At 38.4% G+C, this 19,533-nt stretch overlaps 1 protein-coding gene across 1 annotated transcript; it reads left to right on the plus strand.

Annotated features, from left to right (window-relative positions):
• Window positions 1–1,832: 1,832 nt before the first annotated feature.
• Window positions 1,833–19,214, plus strand: COMMD6 (COMM domain containing 6). Its single transcript, XM_004754378.3, has 5 exons — window positions 1,833–1,924; window positions 2,072–2,208; window positions 2,298–2,309; window positions 13,887–14,039; window positions 19,005–19,214. Exons 2-5 carry the CDS (start codon window positions 2,167–2,169, stop codon window positions 19,053–19,055), a joined length of 258 nt encoding a protein of 85 aa, XP_004754435.1. The 5' UTR covers window positions 1,833–1,924; window positions 2,072–2,166; the 3' UTR covers window positions 19,056–19,214.
• The last annotated feature ends 319 nt before the right edge of the window (window positions 19,215–19,533 follow it).

A 19,533-nucleotide genomic window follows, 5' to 3' on the forward strand; every position in this document is an offset into this window, starting at 1 on the left:
TCACTTTTCAGAAATATTTTTATGTAATTAAGGGGGGGTGGGGGGTGTGCGTGTGTGCACACGCACGTGTAGCCTGGTATGGAGCACAATGCCGCCAGGGAGCATCATCTGATGGCAACCAAGAGCTTCAGAGAAATAATCCCTGACAAATGGAATTGACATACCAGTGGGATGCATCACAGTGTTCTATTTTTCTGGACTTTCTTTCATAAGAAAGAAATCACTGGGTTAATTCAGGGACTATGTTCCCAAGCCAGTTAGTACTTTTAATTATGTCCAATAACCTTGAGTCAGTGGCTTTTTGGCACAGATTCTCAGTGTTACATGCCAGGCATGATTCTAGAAGTTTTACATTCATTAAAACAATGTAGTTCTCCAGCAATCCTGAGAGGGCTGTTTTCAGTGGCAGAATTTTAAAGATGCTCCTCCCCCCAAGAGTCTCATCCACTGATTATTTAATCAAGTACTAATCTGGGTACTTCTCTGCACTGATTTTGCAGATATAATTATGATTATGGACCTTAAGAGGTAGAGATTATCCTGGATTATGTGAGAATGCTCGATATAATGATTTAAGACCTTAAGAACAGAACATTCTCAAGCGGGACTCAGAGACTAGTGAGAAGACAGCAGAGGAGAGATAATGCAGAAGGGGAGATCAGAGATTCAAGGTTTGAATCTCTGCTATTAATGGTTTTGAAGGACCACAAGGAATGCTGATGTCTCTGACACAAAGAACCCCACATCCAAAAACAAACCAGCAAGGAAGTGGGACCTGCGTAGAACCGAGTTCTGGCAACAAGTGGAAAACGGATCCTCCCGGAGAGCCTCCAACAAAGAACCAATGCAGTCCCAAGGACATTTCGCCGGTGCAGTCCTAGATTGGAAGAGATGGAGCAGAAATGATAACCAAATTCAACGGTAATTCTTGATTAGATTCTGGCGGTGGGTTAACATGGGGAACAGTTCTAAAGAATATTGAGACCACTGATATTTGAATTTGGTCCACGTGTTAGATCATAGTATTTTGTCAATATTAAATCTCCTGAGTGTCGTAGGTATTGTGATGATTTAGGAAATGTCTTTGTTTTAAGACGCTATAAGCTCAAGTATTTAGAGATGAAGCGCCGTCATGACCGTATATGTAGCTAGAGGTAAAGCAAATGGATAAAATGTTAAGTTGATGAATCTAGATGAAGGGCACACGGATGTTGATTGAACTACTTTTGCAACTTTTCTCCAAAAAATTTCAAGTTTTTCAAAATAAAAAGTTGGCGAGGGAAAAAAAAAAAATCGCCTTAGATACTGCGGAGAAGGCATGTGAGATGCGGAGGGGGAAAGAAGGAAGACCCGGATGAGAAGGTACTCGTAGGCGCCTGGGTGGCTCAGTGGTTAAAGCCTCTGCCTTCGGCTCAGGTCATGATCTCAGGGTCGTGGGATCGAGCCCCGCATCGGGCTCTCTGCTCGGCGGGGAGCCTGCTTCCTCCTCTCTCTCTCTCTCAGCCGGCCTCTCTGCCTACTTGTGATCTATAAATAAAATCTTTAAAAAAATATATTAAAAAAAAAAAAGAAGGTACCCCGTAGTCAGCTGAGAGCCAGGGTTGGTCGGTGGCAGCGTGATAACGGAAAGCATCCCCACCCCACCCGCAGCTAGGCCAGTGAAGTAATCCGAGGGACAAAAGCCAATCACGCAACTATCGTTTCCAATGGCATCTTCCAGCCCAGCGACTTCTACGGCGAAAGAGGCGTGGTCTCCAGCTGTTTTTAAACTTGGTGGGATCAATTCCTCCGGCGGCCGCCAGTCTGCGCGCGAGCGCAGAAAGCGCGGGGGGTGAGCGGGGGTGCGCACATCGGAAGAGTCCACGTCTACAGGCTAGAAGGGGAAGATGGCATCCTGAAGCTAATCGGTCCTTCCTCTCACAAGGTATCTCCGTAGCCTTCGGACCTTTCCCCACATAAATGTCCTTACTGATGAATATCTCCTTGAAACTGATGTTTAATTGACAGTAAGGGTGAGTTACACAAATATGTTTGTTTTTCCGCTCCCCCCCACTTCCGCTGCGTGCGCCAGGCCGCGAGGGGCGGGAGAAGGAAGCGGAAGTGTTGGCGGCCGGGGTGGGGGCAGGCCACCTGGTCAGTCGGTGGTCCGGGCCCTCGTCCCGTGCCATGGAGGGCTGCAGCGAGCCGCGACTGGATGCGAAGTCCGAGGTAAGTCCTGGCCTGAGAAGATCCGGGGCAGCGGGGCTCTGGAGCTGGAGGGTTGTTTCCCTAAATTGTGTTTTCTGCCTTCATTTCAGGTCACCAACCAGGTGAGTGAAGGGCCGCCCCGCCCTCAGCGAGCGTCAGCTGGGCGAGGGGCGGGCGGTAGCCCCTGACCCGCACCCTGCCGCGGGGGGACGATGCCGCCGGGAGCCTTCCCCAGCAGTCCCGCAATCCAACGCCTGTGTCTCCGAGTCTCTTTCATCCCGCCAGCCTGCATTGCTCCTTCCGCTTTGCACCTGCTACGGTAGCCGCTGCCGTTGTAGTGGGACCTCTTCCGCCCACTCCAGCACAAAGAGTACCGAGCAATTCTTATTCTTGGTGACCGTTTATTCAAAACTAGGTGTAAGGTATTTTAAAATACGATAAATAGAAGAAATTTTTAAAAATCTACAAAGGTAGCACTGCAAACATTTCCTTAGCCTTTGAAAACGTTATTTTGAAGAAGGAAAGTATATCTCTTCAATCTTTCAATGGCTACATATTTTATGCGAGGAAAAAATAATTTGAATTTTTAAGTATATTTTATGCCTCTTTGTTCGAAGTGTTTCTGTCCTGTTTCAGGTAATAACTTATTTTCAGATGAACAACTTAATAACACATTTCCCAGAAGAAGAGTACAAAAACTAGGGCATTTTAGGTCAGGGGTTTCCCAAGTCCAAACAAACCATAAGAAAGGGCTGAAATAAATAAACAGGAGTACAGTGGAGAGCCCATTGGCTGCTCCCGGTCAACTGTCTCCAGCTGCTGTTGCTTTTGAGGATTCCTGGGAGGTAGGGGGAACTAAAATAGATTAACAACCCCCTTACCTGGCTTTGCTCAGAGTTATTTAGTACACTTTGATTGAATCTCTCAAATCATTTTTATCTATTCACTTACACTAAGGAATATGTTTATTTCAGCAAGACATCCTGAAACTGAATTGTGTTGATTATAGGCTTTTAAAAATTGAGCCTGTTTTGGGAGGGGCACTTTTTAAAACAGCACAGATTTATTATCTCTGTTTTGAAGGTTGGAAGTTCAAAATCAGTTTTGTGGGACTCAAAGTGTTGCCCAGGTTGTGTTCCTTCTGGAAGCTCTAGGGAAGATTTTATTTCCTGTTCTTTCCAGCTTGTAGAGGCTGTCTGCATTCCTTGGCTTGTGGCTTCTACTTCTTTCTTTGAAACACAGCATTCCAGCCTTAGCTTCCATAATCACATCATCACTTCTTGTTCTGTTAAGATCACAAGTCTTTCTGTGACTCTGAACCTTTTGCCTCCTGATAAGGACCCTCATTATGTTGGATCTACCTGGATAAATCAGGAAAAATCTTCCAACCTTAAGATCCTTAATTTAGTTGAATCTATATTCACAGATTTCAAGGGTTGGAATGTGGACATTTGGTTGGGTGAAAGGGGAGCTGTTTTGAGCCAACTACCCATTCCTTCCATGGAATCATTCACAGGTTATAGGATTATTTACATGGAAGAAGCCAAGACCAAAAAAAAAAAAAAAAAAGAGCCCAAAATAATTTAGAAACATTAGAATGTTTAGCAAGGTGATTGATTCAGTTGTTAGTAAGTCAGACACAGAGGCTGAAAAATATTTTTGTAAAAGATATCATTTATAACATAAATTATAAACCTTGCAGTCATCTAACAAAAGATTGTTCAAAGCCTTTATGAGGAAAATGGCAATGAGTGCTAGACGTCCGGTTTCCAGTCTGGCATATAAGGAGCTTGGAATGTGGAAGACGTCACTTCATCATAAAAACAAGTAAAAAGCTGAACAAACTGAAGAGTTAACAACTCTTGGATCCATCAGAGAAGTGAGGTCCCAAGGGAAACTGTTGCCTTCAAATTGGAGAGACAGAGGTGAATACAGAGAATTACAAGTCACAAGAATAGAAATCTGGTGGAAACCAGTGCCAGGGTAGGAAAACCTAAACTATAATTGATAAAGTGCTTAGAGGAACTGTGGATAAGTCAGAGTGAAAACCTCAAGGACCTAGTCACTGGGGGAGAAAGGGTGGGAAGCACCTGTATGCTTCCGTGAGTTTTACCACCAGGAACTCCTAAGTAGAACATTTTTATTCATAGTTCACGATGCAGTTTTAAAAGTGCTGCTGGAAAAAAAAAATGATTATTCAAGAATATTGTTAAGGGGAAAAAATCCATTACCCAGCTTTAAGTCATTTATGTTTGCTGTATATGCTCTTTAAAATACTTTAGATAAAACTAGTGTTTAGGCTTGACCTGTAACACATTCTGTCTTTAAATATTTCTCATGAGTGTATGAAATAGCCAGGTTAATTGAGACAATAGCTCCAGTGAGAGTTCACAACCCCCCATATTACCCATCAGCATACCAACTGTTCTCCACCTTTAAACTATACTCTAAATTCATCTTGCCTTACTACCACCTAAGTGCAACCCTCCATCCTCTTGTCTACACTGCTTTGCAGTGGGCTCTCAATTGGGTCTCCTTGCTTTTCTTCTTAAACTTAATGCTCTATCCAGCAATTTGGATGAGCCATTTGCAAGTCTAAGGTAGACCATGTCTTTCTCCTGCTCAGAGTCTTTTTGAAGTGATTCCTGTCACACTAGAAGAAAGCCATAGACATGGCCTGCAAGGCCCTTCAAAAACTGATTCCTCATCCCTGACTCCTCTTCTGGTTCATGCCAGTCCAATTACATGGGCCTCATTGTTGTTCCCTGTTCATGTCAGGCGTGCTTCTCCCTTTGTCTAGACTGTTCTATTTTCCCAGAAGTCTGTGTGGCTTTTTCCCTTTCCTTTATTCTGTTCCCTTTCTACTCAGAAGACACTCCTCAAAGAAGTCTCTCCCAGATTCTACCTAAATAGCCTTCCTGGTCACTCTATCCTTAACCTGCATTTTTTTTTTCTTTTACACTTTTTATATTTGTTTATTGTTTGTCTTCCCCACTAGAAGGTAAGGTCCTGAGGCCTGAGGTCAGGGACTTTTTTAAATTCTTTTTTTATATCCCCAATGCCTAGACCACAGTATTCTTGAGTAAATTTTTATTGAATATTGGAGCATATTGTGACTTGTCCATGGCCACATCGTTAAAAGGTAGGGGAGCTGAGATTCCAATCAGGTGGTCTGACTTCAGAATTTGAGCTTGTTACATTGAACAAATCATAGTGCTATCTTACCCAGCACCAGAGGTCTCAGGTTACTCATTACTACACGGTTCTGATACTTAGAATCATTGTTTCGAAGTAGCTTATGATTTCTTACAGATGTCCAACTAGAACGCATCATCATAGATGAATGATTATTCCTACCGCTACCACTGTTACTGCTTTCCTTGACAGTTTTATGGTAGAAGTAAAAAGTGAGATGTTCCAGGGTGCCTGGGTGGCTCAGTTGGTTAAGTGACTGCCTTTGGCTCAGGTCATGATCCTGGAGTCTCTTGATCAAGTCCCACATTGGGCTCGCTGCTCAGTGGGGAGTCTGCTTCTCCCTCTGACCCTCAGCCCTCTCATTCTCTCTCTCTCTTTCTCTCTCTCTCATCCTCTCTCTCTCAAATAAATACATTGGAAAAAAAAAAGGTAAGATGTTCCATTGACAATATCTTGTGCTGTTTTTTCTTTTCCCATATATGAGACATAGTGACTTTAACTTGTACATTTTATATAGTGGTTCATAAATGCTTATGTTTGTTTTTCTGTGTTTATGTGTTGGATGCATAAACTGCCCTCAAGGAGTATACAGTGGATGTGGGGGTGGGAGACAGATCCACCTATACAAGACAGAATGTTCTAGGTGCTAAGGTGTAAGAAATGATATGAATATTCATAGTAAGTTTAAATAAACTAGGAAAGACTTCACAGAGCAAGTAGAATTTGAGAGGAATTTTAAGTAGATGTTTGAGAATTCTACTGCAAGGGGAATGAGCAGTATGAGCAAAGGTATAAAAGCTAAAAGCAGATTTAAAGAAGGGATGCAGCACTATTTGAGGATGAGTGGGAAAATGGGGTCTGTGCTGCAAGATAACTCAGGTACTTGGTATCTACCTCATGAGCCAGTAAATGTCACAAGTTTTGACCTGTGATATTAGATTTGGCTAATCTATAAACAGTATTTAGAGACCATAGTCTGGATTAGAGCCAACAAAGACCTAGGCAAGAAACTAAGAGGCTGCAGTAAAATTTAAGATAAGATTTAAAAACAAAAAAGGTATTTGTGTAGGTCTGGGGCAATGAGATTGGGAAGAAGGGAATAAACGTTGGCATTGGCTAAAATAAAATCTTGAATGCCTATCAGTTGTTACATATTTTGTGAAAAATCGAAGTTGACCAACTTTTCAAACCTGTGTCACTGAGGGAACGGGGGTCATCAGTAGAAATGAAATGAGGATGAGAAACATTTTTGAGGGAAGGTGATACATGTCTGGTGTTAGAGGGCATATGTACTATGAATTTTTTAGTAGTGAGTGTGTTTATTGGGAAAGGCTTTATTTTTTCTGACTTTTATTAGAAGTATTAGCATCTCTCAGAGGGAACAGGTTAAACAAACTAAATCTGAAATATCTTTTAGCTGTTTTTGCTAAAATTTCTAGAATTGGTATATTTTAGATTAAACAGTTAAGAGAATATGTTTTTGATGTCATATGTTAAATTTATTGACAAAGTTATTTTCAGCCAGTTATGTTTATCTGCTTTAGTTATGTATTGGCTGTGTAATAAACTGTGCAAAACTTAGTGACTTGAAATAACAATTGAGTGATCTTTCAGGACTCTCGTGGGTTATCCAGGCTTAGCTAGGTGGTAGCTTCTATTCCTTGTCATCTAGAAGCCTGATTGAGCCAGAAACCCAGAGGGCTTACCCCCATGGCTAGTGATGACGTTGGCTAAGAGCTCAGCCAGAGCTGATCATTGGAGTGGCTTGCTTATATTCTCCCTACATGGCTGTTCACCTTAAGGTAGCTGGGTTTCAAGAGGGAAAGTCCCAAGAGCCAGCATTGCATAAAGAAAAAGGCGGACACTTCCATTTCTCCTAAGGCCTGGGCTCAACGATTCCAGAAAGCCTCTTCTGCCATATTCTGCTGGTCGGAGCAATGACAGGGACAGCTCATATTGGTGCAGAGGGAAAATAAGCTCCACTTAATGTGAAGAGTGACATGTATGTACGTGGAGGGGTGACACTATTGGAATCTATCTTTGGAGACCAGTTACCATAAGCTCTGGAAGTTACAAACATACTAGTTCAACAAATATTTATTTGAACATTCACTTTGTACCAAGTATCGTTGTAGTAGATTCAGTAATAAACTAGATGGATAATGCTCTTCCTCTTAGGAAGTTTGAATTTCCTTGGGGTACAGGTCATAAGTAAACATGATAATTTCAGATAATGATGAGTGCTATTGAGAAAATTAAAAAGCAGAGAATGGAGAAAGGTATCAATAAACAAGGTGAGGAAGCCTAATAACTTAGCGAATGTTGTATACTTGGACTAGAGTAATATGACTTCTCCAGTAGAAATTTGCTAATAACTCATGCCTTAATCAATTTTCACACACAAACACTAAGTGTAGCATAATGCTGTCCAATAGAATTTTCTGTGGTGGTGGAAATGTTCTCTGTTGGCACTGTCCAGTAGGTAGTACTAGCCAGATGTACTCTGGAGCACTTGAAATATGACTAGTGCAACTGAGGAAGTGAAATTTTTTATTAATTTAAATAGTCACATTTGGGTAATGGCTACTGTATTGGACAGCTCGAGTCTAGCATGTAGAAGATGATATTTTCATGCCATCCTAGGCCTGTTTACTTTTTGACCTACTAGAACTTAATTTAATTCCAAAGAGTAATGTTGCAGCTGAGTATAATGAAAATTGCATAGAATATGGGATCAGACAGATTAGGGTCGGAATAGCAACTATACAAGTTTTGTATCGTTGGGTGAGTTATTTGGTCTATATTTTCCTCATAGTTACTTTTGAGAGAGATTAATGTGTGGAAAATACTTTACATTCCTTCCATTGGCAGACTTTCATTTTAAAAAGAAGAGAACACCAAAGTATGTATTTTATGACTCCAGCTATAAAAAATACATACAAAGACTAGAAATAAGAAAATAGTAGTTAAGATAGAGTAGTGCATGATTGTTTTTCTAATACTATATGTTGTATTTTGAAAAAATAAAAGTTAAATTTAAACTGAAATGTAAATTTAAACTGAAATGATGTTTACCAATATTTTTCTTTATCGTTTTTATATGATGTTTTTACATTGATAACTGCAGCTACCTATCAATTATTTTTTTAAAGATTTTATTTATTTGAGAGAGAGAGAGAGTGTGTGTGTGCGCGTGCGCACGCAAACAAGTACGGGGAAGGGCACAAGATGAGGGAGAACCAGACTCCCTGCTGAGTGTGAAGCTGGCTGGACATGGAGCTCTGTCCCAGGACCCTGAGATCATGACCTGAGCCGAAGTCAGGCACTCAACCAAGCCACCCAGGAGCCCCTAGATCAATTAAATTTTTAGTCACACTAAAACCGTGACTGACTATAGCTAATTTCTTTGTTTTCCTTTTTATCTATATTTGTTTTATAATTTTCTTGTTGTTTCTTTTTTAAGAATTTATATATTTATTTGCTAGAGAGAGAGTGAGAGAGAGGGGCAGGCAGAGGGAGAAACAGCCTCCCGCCTGAGCAAGGAGACCAACTTGAGACTCAATCCCAGGACTCTGGAATTATGACCTGAGCCGAAGGCAGACACTTAACTGACCAAGCCACCCAGGTGTCCCTCTTTCTATTCATTTTACTTGGGGATGTTTTTATGTTTTTTCACTACTAGTTTTTTTTCTTTCTTTATACATTTTCCTTTTTTTCTTTGTACATTTTCCTTTTCTTAATTCTGTAATAGTTTAGAGAGTGTATTATTTCATTCTTAATATCCTCCATAATGATGTGTGCTCTGCTCTGATTTTTCTTTTATTCTTTTCTTGTTAAAATCTCCAGTGCAATTATTCCTAGTTAAGGCTAAACCACATTAATTAGAAAATTTGCTTTTAATTAGCATTTGAGTGTTCAGTTTTAGAATCATAAACTGAATTCCATCTTTCTTTTATTTAAGAGTATTCCTTTTGCACAGTGAGTGTCTGGGTGGTAGCTCTCCCTGTTTTGTCACTTGAGAGTTCACCATTGTCCGCGGATTCCAACATTGTGTTCCTTTGTTGATTTTCTGTTTGAAACGTTCTAAATAGTCCAGAGTTTTATTTTGGACTCATGGTCAGATAAGTAATGATTTTCTCTACCATTTTCCTGTAGACAGTAAAGCATCAAGAAATTGTGTTAAAGCCTCTGCCTTTGGCTCAGGTCATGATCTTAGGGTCCTGGGACCGAGCCCCGCATCGGGCTCTCTGCTCAGCAGGGAGCTTGCTTCCTCCTCTCTCTTTGCCTGCCTCTCTGTCTACTTGTGATCTCTGTCTCAGATAAATAAATCTTAAAAAAAAAAAAAAAAAGAAAGAAAGAAAGAAAATAATTGTACAGGCTGAGTAAGTCTAAGAAGAACTCTGAATTAAATTTTTGGATATCCCCATTAATCTAATACAAAAACTGTATCTCTAATCATGAACTCTCTTAGATTCTGTTCTTGGATTTTTAGCCACTTATTGAACATTCCTATTTAAATATCCTGTATCCCCACTTGCTAATCTTTAAATATACCAAGTCTGATTGGTAACATGATATCAACATTCTCCCTATCATCTGTACTCACATTTGCATAGTTGTCTTTGATCTCCCATAATTGTGAAGAAAAATGTCAGGACCTACTGATTCATTCTTTAAGGATCAGTTTAATCCTGCTAGTTACCACCTTAGTTCCAGCACTTAAAACCTCTTTCCTGGATTATTGTATTCTGCCACCACCAGATGAATATTTTTTAATCTATACTTTCACATCCTTGTCTTTACTGAAAAAAATTCAGTGAGTCTCCATTGCATACCGAAAAAGTTTAAATGATTTAACATATTTTCCATAAGCTAAAGTATATGAGAATACTTTAAAAACCTCTGAAAACCCACAATTTGAAAATAATTATTGGCTTCTTCATCTCTTTTTTTCAGCTTTATCTTCCATACTTCCTTAGAGGAGCTGTCCACTTTAAGGCAGTTAAATGCTCTCTTGTACCAGATATGGACTCTCTCCATCTCTGGTTGGTTCAGCTTAATATTTAGTAACCATTTATTCTCTGTTAGGTGTATATTTTTGGAATATATAAAGAAGACACATTCTCATCTCAATTTCAGTTCTGTTTAATCTTCAAAACTGAGCTGAAAGCTTATGTTCTCTGTAAAGCATTCCTCTGATCACTGTAGCCTACAATGTTTTTCCTTTCCACCAGAAAAGTGTTTTGTATTCAGTGACTTATATTCCCTCTCCCCACCTGATATCTACAAGATAACATATGCAAAAAAAAGTGCATTACCATGGCCAGCTTAATGAATAATTTTAAAGTGAACACCTTTGTAACCATAATCAAATTCAAGAACTAGAGTATTACTGGTACCCCAGAAGCCCACCACATACCCTTCCCCAATCGCACCTCTCCCTTCTCTTCTCCCTGGAGGTAATGATGATCCTTTGGTGATAATCACATTCTTGCCTCTATATAGTTTTCCTACCTGTGTATGCAGCCTTAAACAACATTGTATTTCCTGTTTCTCAAGTTTAAGTGAATGGAATCATGTATCTTTTGACTTGTTTCTTTCAACATTTTGGTGTTAGTGTAGCTGAAGCTCATTGCTGTATACATATTTATCTTTCTTACAACTGCTGAACATTTGGGTGGTTTCAATTGAGGACTATTATGAATATTGCTGTGCAGAAGCTTTGAGTTTAATGTAGTCCCACTTGCTTACTTTTACTTTTTTTGCTTTTGGTGTCATATTCAAAAAATCATCACCAAGATTTCTGGAAAAATCATCACCAAGGAGCTTACGCCTACATTTTCTTCTAGGAGTTTTATGGTTTCAGATCTTACTTCCAAGTTGTTAATCCATTTTGAGTAGATTTTTGTGTATGGTATAAGATAGTAGTCAAGTTTCCTTCTTTTGCATGTGGCTGTTCAGTCTGCCAGTATTTATTGAAGATACTGTCCTTTCACCACTGTATATTCTTGCTTCCCTTGTCACAAGTTAATTGACCATATATGCATGGGTTTATTTGGGGGCTCTCTATTGTGTTCCATTAATCTGTCTCTTTTCATGCTAGTGCTATCCTTTAAAAATTATAACTTTGTAACATAGTTTGAAACCAGAGAGCATGACATCTCCAGCTTTGTTCTTTCTCAGAATTTGCTTTGGCTATTTGAATTTTTTCTATTTCTGTAGAGAATATCTTTGGACTTTTGATAGGGGTTGGTTTGAATCTGTAGATTGCTTTGAGTAGTATGGACAATATTTTAACAACATTAATTCTTCCAATCCATGAACACAGGATATCTTTCCATTTATTTGTGTCTCTAATTTTTTTTAAGATCTTACTTATTTATTTGAGAGAGAGAGAGCACAAGCTGGGGGTGGGAAGGGAAAGGGAGGTTGGAGAGAAGAGGGAGGGGGAGAAGCAGACTCCCAGCCATGCAGGTTGGCTGAGGGAGGTCTGGATCCTAGGGTTCTGGAATCGTGACCTGAGCTGAAATTGAGTCAGATGCTTGACTGACTGAGCCACCCAGGTTCCCCTCTATTTTCTTGAGGTGTAAAGTTAGCTTGTTTAGTTAAGACTTTTCTTGTTTCTTGAGTAGGTGGGCGTTTATTGCTGTGAACTTCATCTGAGAACAACTTTTGCTGTATCCCATAACTTTTGTTATATTACATGTTCATTTTCCTTTGTCTCAAGGTATTTTTAAAATTTCTCTTTTGAGATTTTCTTTGACCCATTGATTATTCAGTAACACGTTGTTAGGTCTCCATATATTTGTGAATTTTCTTGTTTTTCTCCTTGTAATTAATGTCTAGTTTCATACCATTGTGGTCAGAAAAGATGCTTGATAGGATTTCAGTACTCTTACATTAAGACTTTCTTTGTCCTAACAAATGATATGTCTTGGCAAATGTTCCATGTGCATTTGGGAAGATGTGTATTTTCTCACTATTGGATGGAATGTTCTGTAAATATCTGTTAAGTCCATCTGTTAAGTCCAATATGTTAGAACATATTGTTTAAGGCTGATGTTTCCTTATTGATTTTCTCTCTGGGTGTTCTATCCATTGATGTAAGAGTGGTATTAAAGTCTTCTGCTGTTATTGTACTGCTGTCTGTTTCTTCCTCTAGGTCTGTTAATATTTGCTTTGTCTATTTAGGTGCTCCTGTGTTGAGTGCATGAATATTTACATGTTATATCTTCTTATTGGATTGAACCCTTTTTCATTATGTAACTTGCTTTTATGTTTCTTATCACAGTCATTTTAAAGTCTATTTTGTCTGATATTAAGTATAGCTACCCCAGCTTTCTTTGGTTTCCATTTGCATGGAATACCTTTTCCATCCCTTCATTTGTAGTGTATTAGCCTGTCTCTTGTAGGCAGTATATAGATGAGTCTTGTTTATAGAACATCCTAAGTTTTATAAAAAGAGGTTTATTTATAAGCAAAGCTTTTTGCCCTATCAGCACTCATTTGATAGCAAAAAGTATCAGTCTATCAACAAGTATTTTTTGTAAGTGCCTGCTGTGTACCATTTACTTGTTAAAGCTTTGAAAACAAGAAACAAAATCCTTCTACTCACCATCTTGGGTTTTAGTCAATATTAAGAGCTGAATTTATCCAATCCTGTTTTATGCCCAGAACACTGAGCAATCATCAACAGAAATTAGATTAAAAGTATTAAGGCAGCCAGTAGTCAATAAGCATATAATCTTTGGAGTCCAGCAGACTTTGGTTTCAGTTCTGATCACAGAAATGTGTGACCTTGCACACATTACCTAAGCTTTCTGAAATTCAGTTTTGTCATCCGCAAAATGGAAATAATAGCCTATAATGTTACAATGAGTCAATGAGGCATTTAATACATATAAACTACATAGCACATCACCTGACAGGTGTTCATCATTAACAGTGATGAAATCTAAAACCACCTTGTCACCAAGTGCTTATGCTCGCGTATGGCTTCAGGTCGAGGACCATGGTGAGTGAGGAAACTGGAATGGTTCCCATGTGGGTCCCAGTCACATATGAAGATGGTATGTAGCTCATCTTCCATTTTAGGATTTTGGGTCGTGGAATGGGAGAAAGCATATATGGAACAGGAGAGTGAGGTGAGAGAGGCTACAAAGCATTTGTGGTCCCATTAAATGCAGGAGCAAAATGAAGGGAAAACCAGAAGTCGTACCACATCTTCCTTCTACTTCCATTGTACATCTGGTAAAGATGGATGTGTGTGTGTTTTATTGTAATGATGACGGTGTTGTTTTCCAACTCTGTTTCTATCCCATATTGCCTCTCTCCCATTTTCATTTGATTATTGTTCCCCTAGCAATATTAAAATGAAGATATTTTCTTTTACTGTGACTGGCACTGAAACTAAAAGTTCAGTGTGAGAGCAGTAAAATTGAATAAATATCTGCGTTCATGGCAGTGTTATTACCCATGTATCCTTCTATAATGTTTCATTACAGCTTGTAGATTTTCAGTGGAAGCTGGGTATGGCAGTGAGCTCGGACAGTTGCAGATCTCTTAAGTATCCTTATGTTGCAGTGTTGCTGAAAGTGGCAGATCATTCAGGCCAAGTAAAGAACAAGTCCTTTGAAATGACAATTCCACAATTTCAGGTTTGTGATTTTACTCATTCAATTGTAGTTCATTGTTCTGTAATTGCTAGTAAAGAATGTCTAAAATCTTTCTTAAGGAAAATTGTAATTGTTTTTACTTTCAGTTTTTTTTTTTTTTTAAAGATTTTATTTATTTATTTGACAGACAGAGATCACAAGTAGGCAGAGAGGCAGGCAGAGAGAGAGAGGAGGAAGCAGGCTCCCTGCTGAGCAGAGAGCCCGATGCGGGACTCGATCCCAGGACCTTGAGATCATGACCTGAGCCGAAGGCAGCGGCTTAACCCACTGAGCCACCCAGGCGCCCCTCAGTTTTTTTTTTTTTAATCAGAGAGAGAGAGGGGGAGAGAGCGAGCACAGGCAGACAGAATGGCAGGCAGAGGCAGAGGGAGAAGCAGGCTCCCTGCTGAGCAAGGAGCCTGATGTGGGACTCGATCCCAGGATGCTGGGATCATGACCTGAGCCGAAGGCAGCTGCTTAACCAACTGAGCCACCCAGGTGTCCCTTACTTTCAGTTTTGATGTGCTTTATATTTATTAGTACACACAAAAGATCTGAACTTGTTTTCTTTGGGAATTTGATAAATTTCACTATTTTCAATATAATGCTGAACTGGTGTACTGTCATATTTGATCACTTTCACAGTACTCCTCTGTGAATATATTTAGGGAATTTTCATCTTCTTTGGCAGGAAGATGAACTTTGCATTTAACTGTTCTACTCTTATTCTTTTTAGGCTTAATATTTGAGAATGATATCTAAATGAATCTTATCTTTAAACAGAGTTGACCCTGAATTTTCTGACTAAAAATGTTTATAAAATTCTGATCATCATACCAGTTCTTGATAATAGTTTTATCAGCTAGAGATTTGCGTAACTCAGTAGTTTATATGTGGAATCATCTTATTCATATGATCATTTCTACTGCTTTTCTGTAAGCAAGGAAGAAGAAAGGGGATGAGTGAAAAATTAGATATTCTTCAAGATATATTCAAGGAAATGTTTTATCATTGACTACTTTAATTGGCCTTAGAGTTTTGTTTTTGTTTGTTTTGATTGCTTGGATACTTAAGACTCCCCACAGTAGTTGGTACTCTAAAAAAACAACCACCAAGTGAATGCAATGGAAATATAATGAGAATTCTTTGTAAAACTAAAAATATATAAAATATAAGAAAAAAAAAATAAAATATATAAGAAAAGCTTCTCATGGGCCAAAGGATGCTTTTGATTTCTTCTTTTACAAACTACACCGTTTCCTTAGCTTTATTGAGGTATAGCTGACAAATAAAAATTGTATATATTTAAGGTATATGATGTGATGTTTTGGTATTATGTGTACATTGTGAAATGATTACCACAATCAAGTTAATTAACATAATCCACCACCTTGTATGGCTACCTTTTTATATGTGTCTGTGTGGTGTCTACTCTCTTAGCAAATTTCAAGTACACAATACATTATTGTTTTTATTATTAACATATAATAGTATTATTTGTTTCAGGGTAAGGTCTGTGATTCATCAGTCTTACACAATACACAGCGCTCACCAAAACACATACCTCCCCAATGTCTGTCACCCAGACACCCCATCCCTCCCATCCCCCTCTATTCCAGCAACCCTCACGTTGTTTCCCGAGATTGAGTCCCTTAATGGTTTGTCTCCCTCTCTGGTTTCATCTTGTTTGATTTTTTCCTCTCTTCCCTTATGATCCTTTGCCTCTTTTCTCAAATTCCACATATCAGTGAGATCATAGGATAATTATCTTTCTCTGGTTGATTTATTTACTTTAGCATAATACCCTCTAGAGTTCCATCCATGTTGTTGCAAATGGCAAGATTTCATTTTTTGATCTATATATATGAACCACATTGTCTTTATCCATTCATCTGTTAATGGACATCTGGGCTCCTTCCATAGTTTGGCTGTTGTGGACATTGCTGCTGTAAACATTGATGTGCAGGTGTCCCTTCAGATCACTACATTTGTATCTTTGGGGTAAATACCCAGTAGTGTGATTGCTGGGTCGTAGAGTAGCTCTATTTTCAACTTTTCGAGGAACCTTCATGCTGTTTTCCAGAGTGGCTGGAGCCATTCCACAATACATTATTATTAACTATAGTCACTATACTATCTATATATTAGGTCTCCAGAACTTATACATCTTATAACTGAAAGTTTGTTCTTCTGAACCAACATTTCCTCATTTCTCTTACTCCCCAACCCTGGTAACCACTGTCTACTCTCTTGTTACCAAGAGTTCTACTTTTTAGATCCCACAGATAAGTGAGATCATGCAATATTTATCTGTCTGTGTTTGGCTTACTTCATTTAACATAATGTCCTCCTAATTCATTCATGTTGTCAAAAATAGCAGGATTTCTTTCTTTTTAAGGATGAATGGTATTCTGTTGTGTGTATATATAGAGAGAGACACACACCACATTTTTAAATGCATTCATCTGTCAACATACAGTTAGGTTGTTTCCATATCTTAGCTACTGTGAGTAATGCTGCAAAGAACATGGGAGTGCAGATACCTTTTTGAGGTAGTGATTTTATTTTCTTTGAATATATACCCAGAAGGAGGATTGCTGGATCATATGGTAGTTCTGTTTTACAAATTACATTTTAAGGGTTTTTGTTCCCTTAGATTTCTTTCTTTTAAAATAGATACTGCTGTTGGGACGCCTGGGTGGCTCAGTTGGTTAAGGAGCTGCCTTCGGCTCAGGTCATGATCCCAGCGTCCTGGGATCGAGTCCCACATCGGGCTCCTTGCTCAGGCAGCTCTGCCTGCCATTCTGTCTGCCTGTGCTCGCTGTCTCCCCCTCTCTCTGATAAATAAATAAAATCTTAAAAAAAAAATTAAATAGATACTGCTGCTTTCAAACAAAAACCTATGGTCACAGATTCAACATTATTATGCTAAGTAGCATCCTGGAAAGAATTAAGACTTGTCTAAAAGGAAATATAGTATATTATGATATGTGAGTAGCCTTCAATTCAATATAAGGACCAAATCAATTAAAAAAAAACAGGTTTCATGGGGCACCTGGGTGGCTCAGTGGGTTAAAGTCTCTGCCTTCGGCTCAGGTCATGATCCCAGGGTCCTGGGATCAAGGTCCGCATCAGGCTCTCTGCTCGGCAGGGAGCCTGCTTCCCTTCCCCTCTCTCTGCCTGCCTCTCTGCCTACTTGTGATCTCTGTCTGTCAAATAAAGAAATAAATAAATCTTTAAAAAAAAAAAACCAGCAACAGTTTTCATTCCTTCATATAATTCACAATCTTGGCCCAATTCTTATTTTTTTATATAGCATTCATGCTCTCTGATTCTACCTCTAAGAATTTTTTTTTTCCCTAAAGAAAAGAATCACAAATGGGACACATTTTTTAAAGGTTGTTTTTACATGGCTTTTAACCAAGAACAGAGCAGGACTGAGAGAATAGGGACTTTTTTGAGCTTTTAATTTGTATCTTTCTTGTAGCTGAGATTTTGACCATCAGTATATAGTCTTAATAGTTTTTACATCTGGCTTTATTATATATAAACTAAAATGAAATATATATACTTTTAAGTAGCAAAGAGAATTAAGACCAAATAAGGAAATGCAGATATGTAAATCATTAGAGCATATCCTAATTGCTGAGGTTAAGTTTCAGATTTGCCTCCTAGTTCCTAGCAGGTAGAGAAGAAAGGAAAACAATTTGTTTACTTCCTCTCTTGGAGATGTGGGAGATGGGAAAAAAGATGATTTTTATAGGAGAACAAACATACCAGCTAATTTTTAAATGAAAGGAAACTATCCTTTTACTATATAAGTCATTATCAGTATTGGGTCTTTTTTTTTTTTCTTTTAAGATTTTTAAAAATTTATTTGAGAGAAAGAGAGACAGAAATAGTGACAGAGAGCATGAGTGGAGAGAAGAAGGAGAAGGAGGCTCCTCGCCAAGAAGGGAGCTGAGCTTCAGGTGCTATCCTAGGACTCAGGACCATGACCAGAGCCAAAGGCAGATGCTAACCTACTGAGCCACCCAGGTGCCCTAGTATTTATTGGGTCTTTCTTTCTTTTTTTTTTTTTTTAAAGATTTTATTTATTTATTTGACAGAGAACACAAGTAGGCAGAGAGGCAGGCAGAGAGAGAGAGAGAAGCAGGCTCTGCACTGAGCAGAGAGCCCGATGTGGGGCTCGATCCCAGGACTCTAGGCAGAGGCCTTAACCCGCTGAGCCACCCAGGTGCCCCTTATTAGGTCTTTCTTACTGTAACTAATAAACCTATATCTTAAAGAAGACAGCTCCTATCATCCTGAAAAAGTCTTTCACTAGATGTAAAGTGGTTTAAAGCCTGGAAATGGATTTTTTTTTTTTTTTTCTTTTTTAAGAGCTGCACGTTGTGTGTGCCTGGGTGACTCAGTCACTTGAGTATCTGACTCTTGATTTCTGCTCAGGTCATGATCTCACGGTCATGAGATTGAGCCCCATATCAAGCTCCATGCTCAGCACAGAGTCTGCTTGTCCCTCTGCCTTCCCTTCTGCCCCTCCACCTGCTCTCCCTCTCTAAAATCAGTACATAAATAAAATCTTAAAAAAAGAAAGAATTGCACACTACCAACTAAGCCAACCAGGTGCCCCCCAAACTGTCATTTTTGTTTTTATCTTCATTGCGTAGTACAGTGTTGGGTATTTAATAATTCTTTCTGGTATGATCTCAGAAGAACTTTTTTTGTGTGTCATTTTAAATATTTTAGTTGTGAGATAATAATCCAACTCTATAATAGTATTTATGCTTGTGGTACCAAATTGTACCCTTTTTTTTATATAGCTTTCCAATAATAATAGTGATATAAACTTAACATAACAAATTTAATATGTCATGTGGTCTTTAATGGTCAGGTGTAATAAGTTAAAGAATTACTTACATATCCTTTAAAAACTAAGTTAATATTATTTTTCCTTTTTCTCTCCAGAATTTCTACAGACAGTTCAAGGAAATTGCTGCAGTTATAGAAACTGTGTGAAAACTAATTACTTGGCTGATAAATTACTACCATCATCCTAAAATCATGGACTTCACTTCCTGTAACAAAACTGTATAAAGGTCAAATGTTATTTATTGAATGAAAATTGTACTTCTGTTTTTCCATTTATTAATAATAAAAAAATTAGGCAAACAGGAATTAGATTGTGGTGATCAATGCAAAACTTTTTCAATATACTAAAAGCTGCTGAATTGAATGCTCTAAAGGGGTGGATTCTATGTTATATAAATTTTATCTCAATAAAAAAATCAGACAAACAGTTGAATGATTGATATTGGAGGCAACACAAGTTTATGTGTTAGACCAATAATTTTAAAACTTAGCAATAACTGTACCCATTTTATAAACAGAATCTCTTATGGAGTCCTATATATAAACTATATATAAACTTTAAAAGTAGCATTTGATTGTAATAACATTACAAATTCAATTTTTAATACTCTTAATTTTTTATTTT

This window comes from Mustela putorius, unplaced genomic scaffold (genome assembly GCF_011764305.1).
Source record: "Mustela putorius furo isolate JIRA1106 unplaced genomic scaffold, ASM1176430v1.1 tig00000480_pilon_pilon_pilon, whole genome shotgun sequence".
NCBI classification, from domain to species: Eukaryota; Metazoa; Chordata; class Mammalia; order Carnivora; family Mustelidae; genus Mustela; species Mustela putorius.

Excerpts from the sequence above, each read along its gene's own strand:
- COMMD6 (XM_004754378.3), top strand. The coding sequence starts at position 2,167 with ATGGAGGGCTGCAGCGAGCCGCGACTGGATGCGAAGTCCGAG. Across the intron at positions 14,040-19,004 it reads TGACAATTCCACAATTTCAG|AATTTCTACAGACAGTTCAA; the intron begins GTTTGTGATTTT and ends TTTTCTCTCCAG.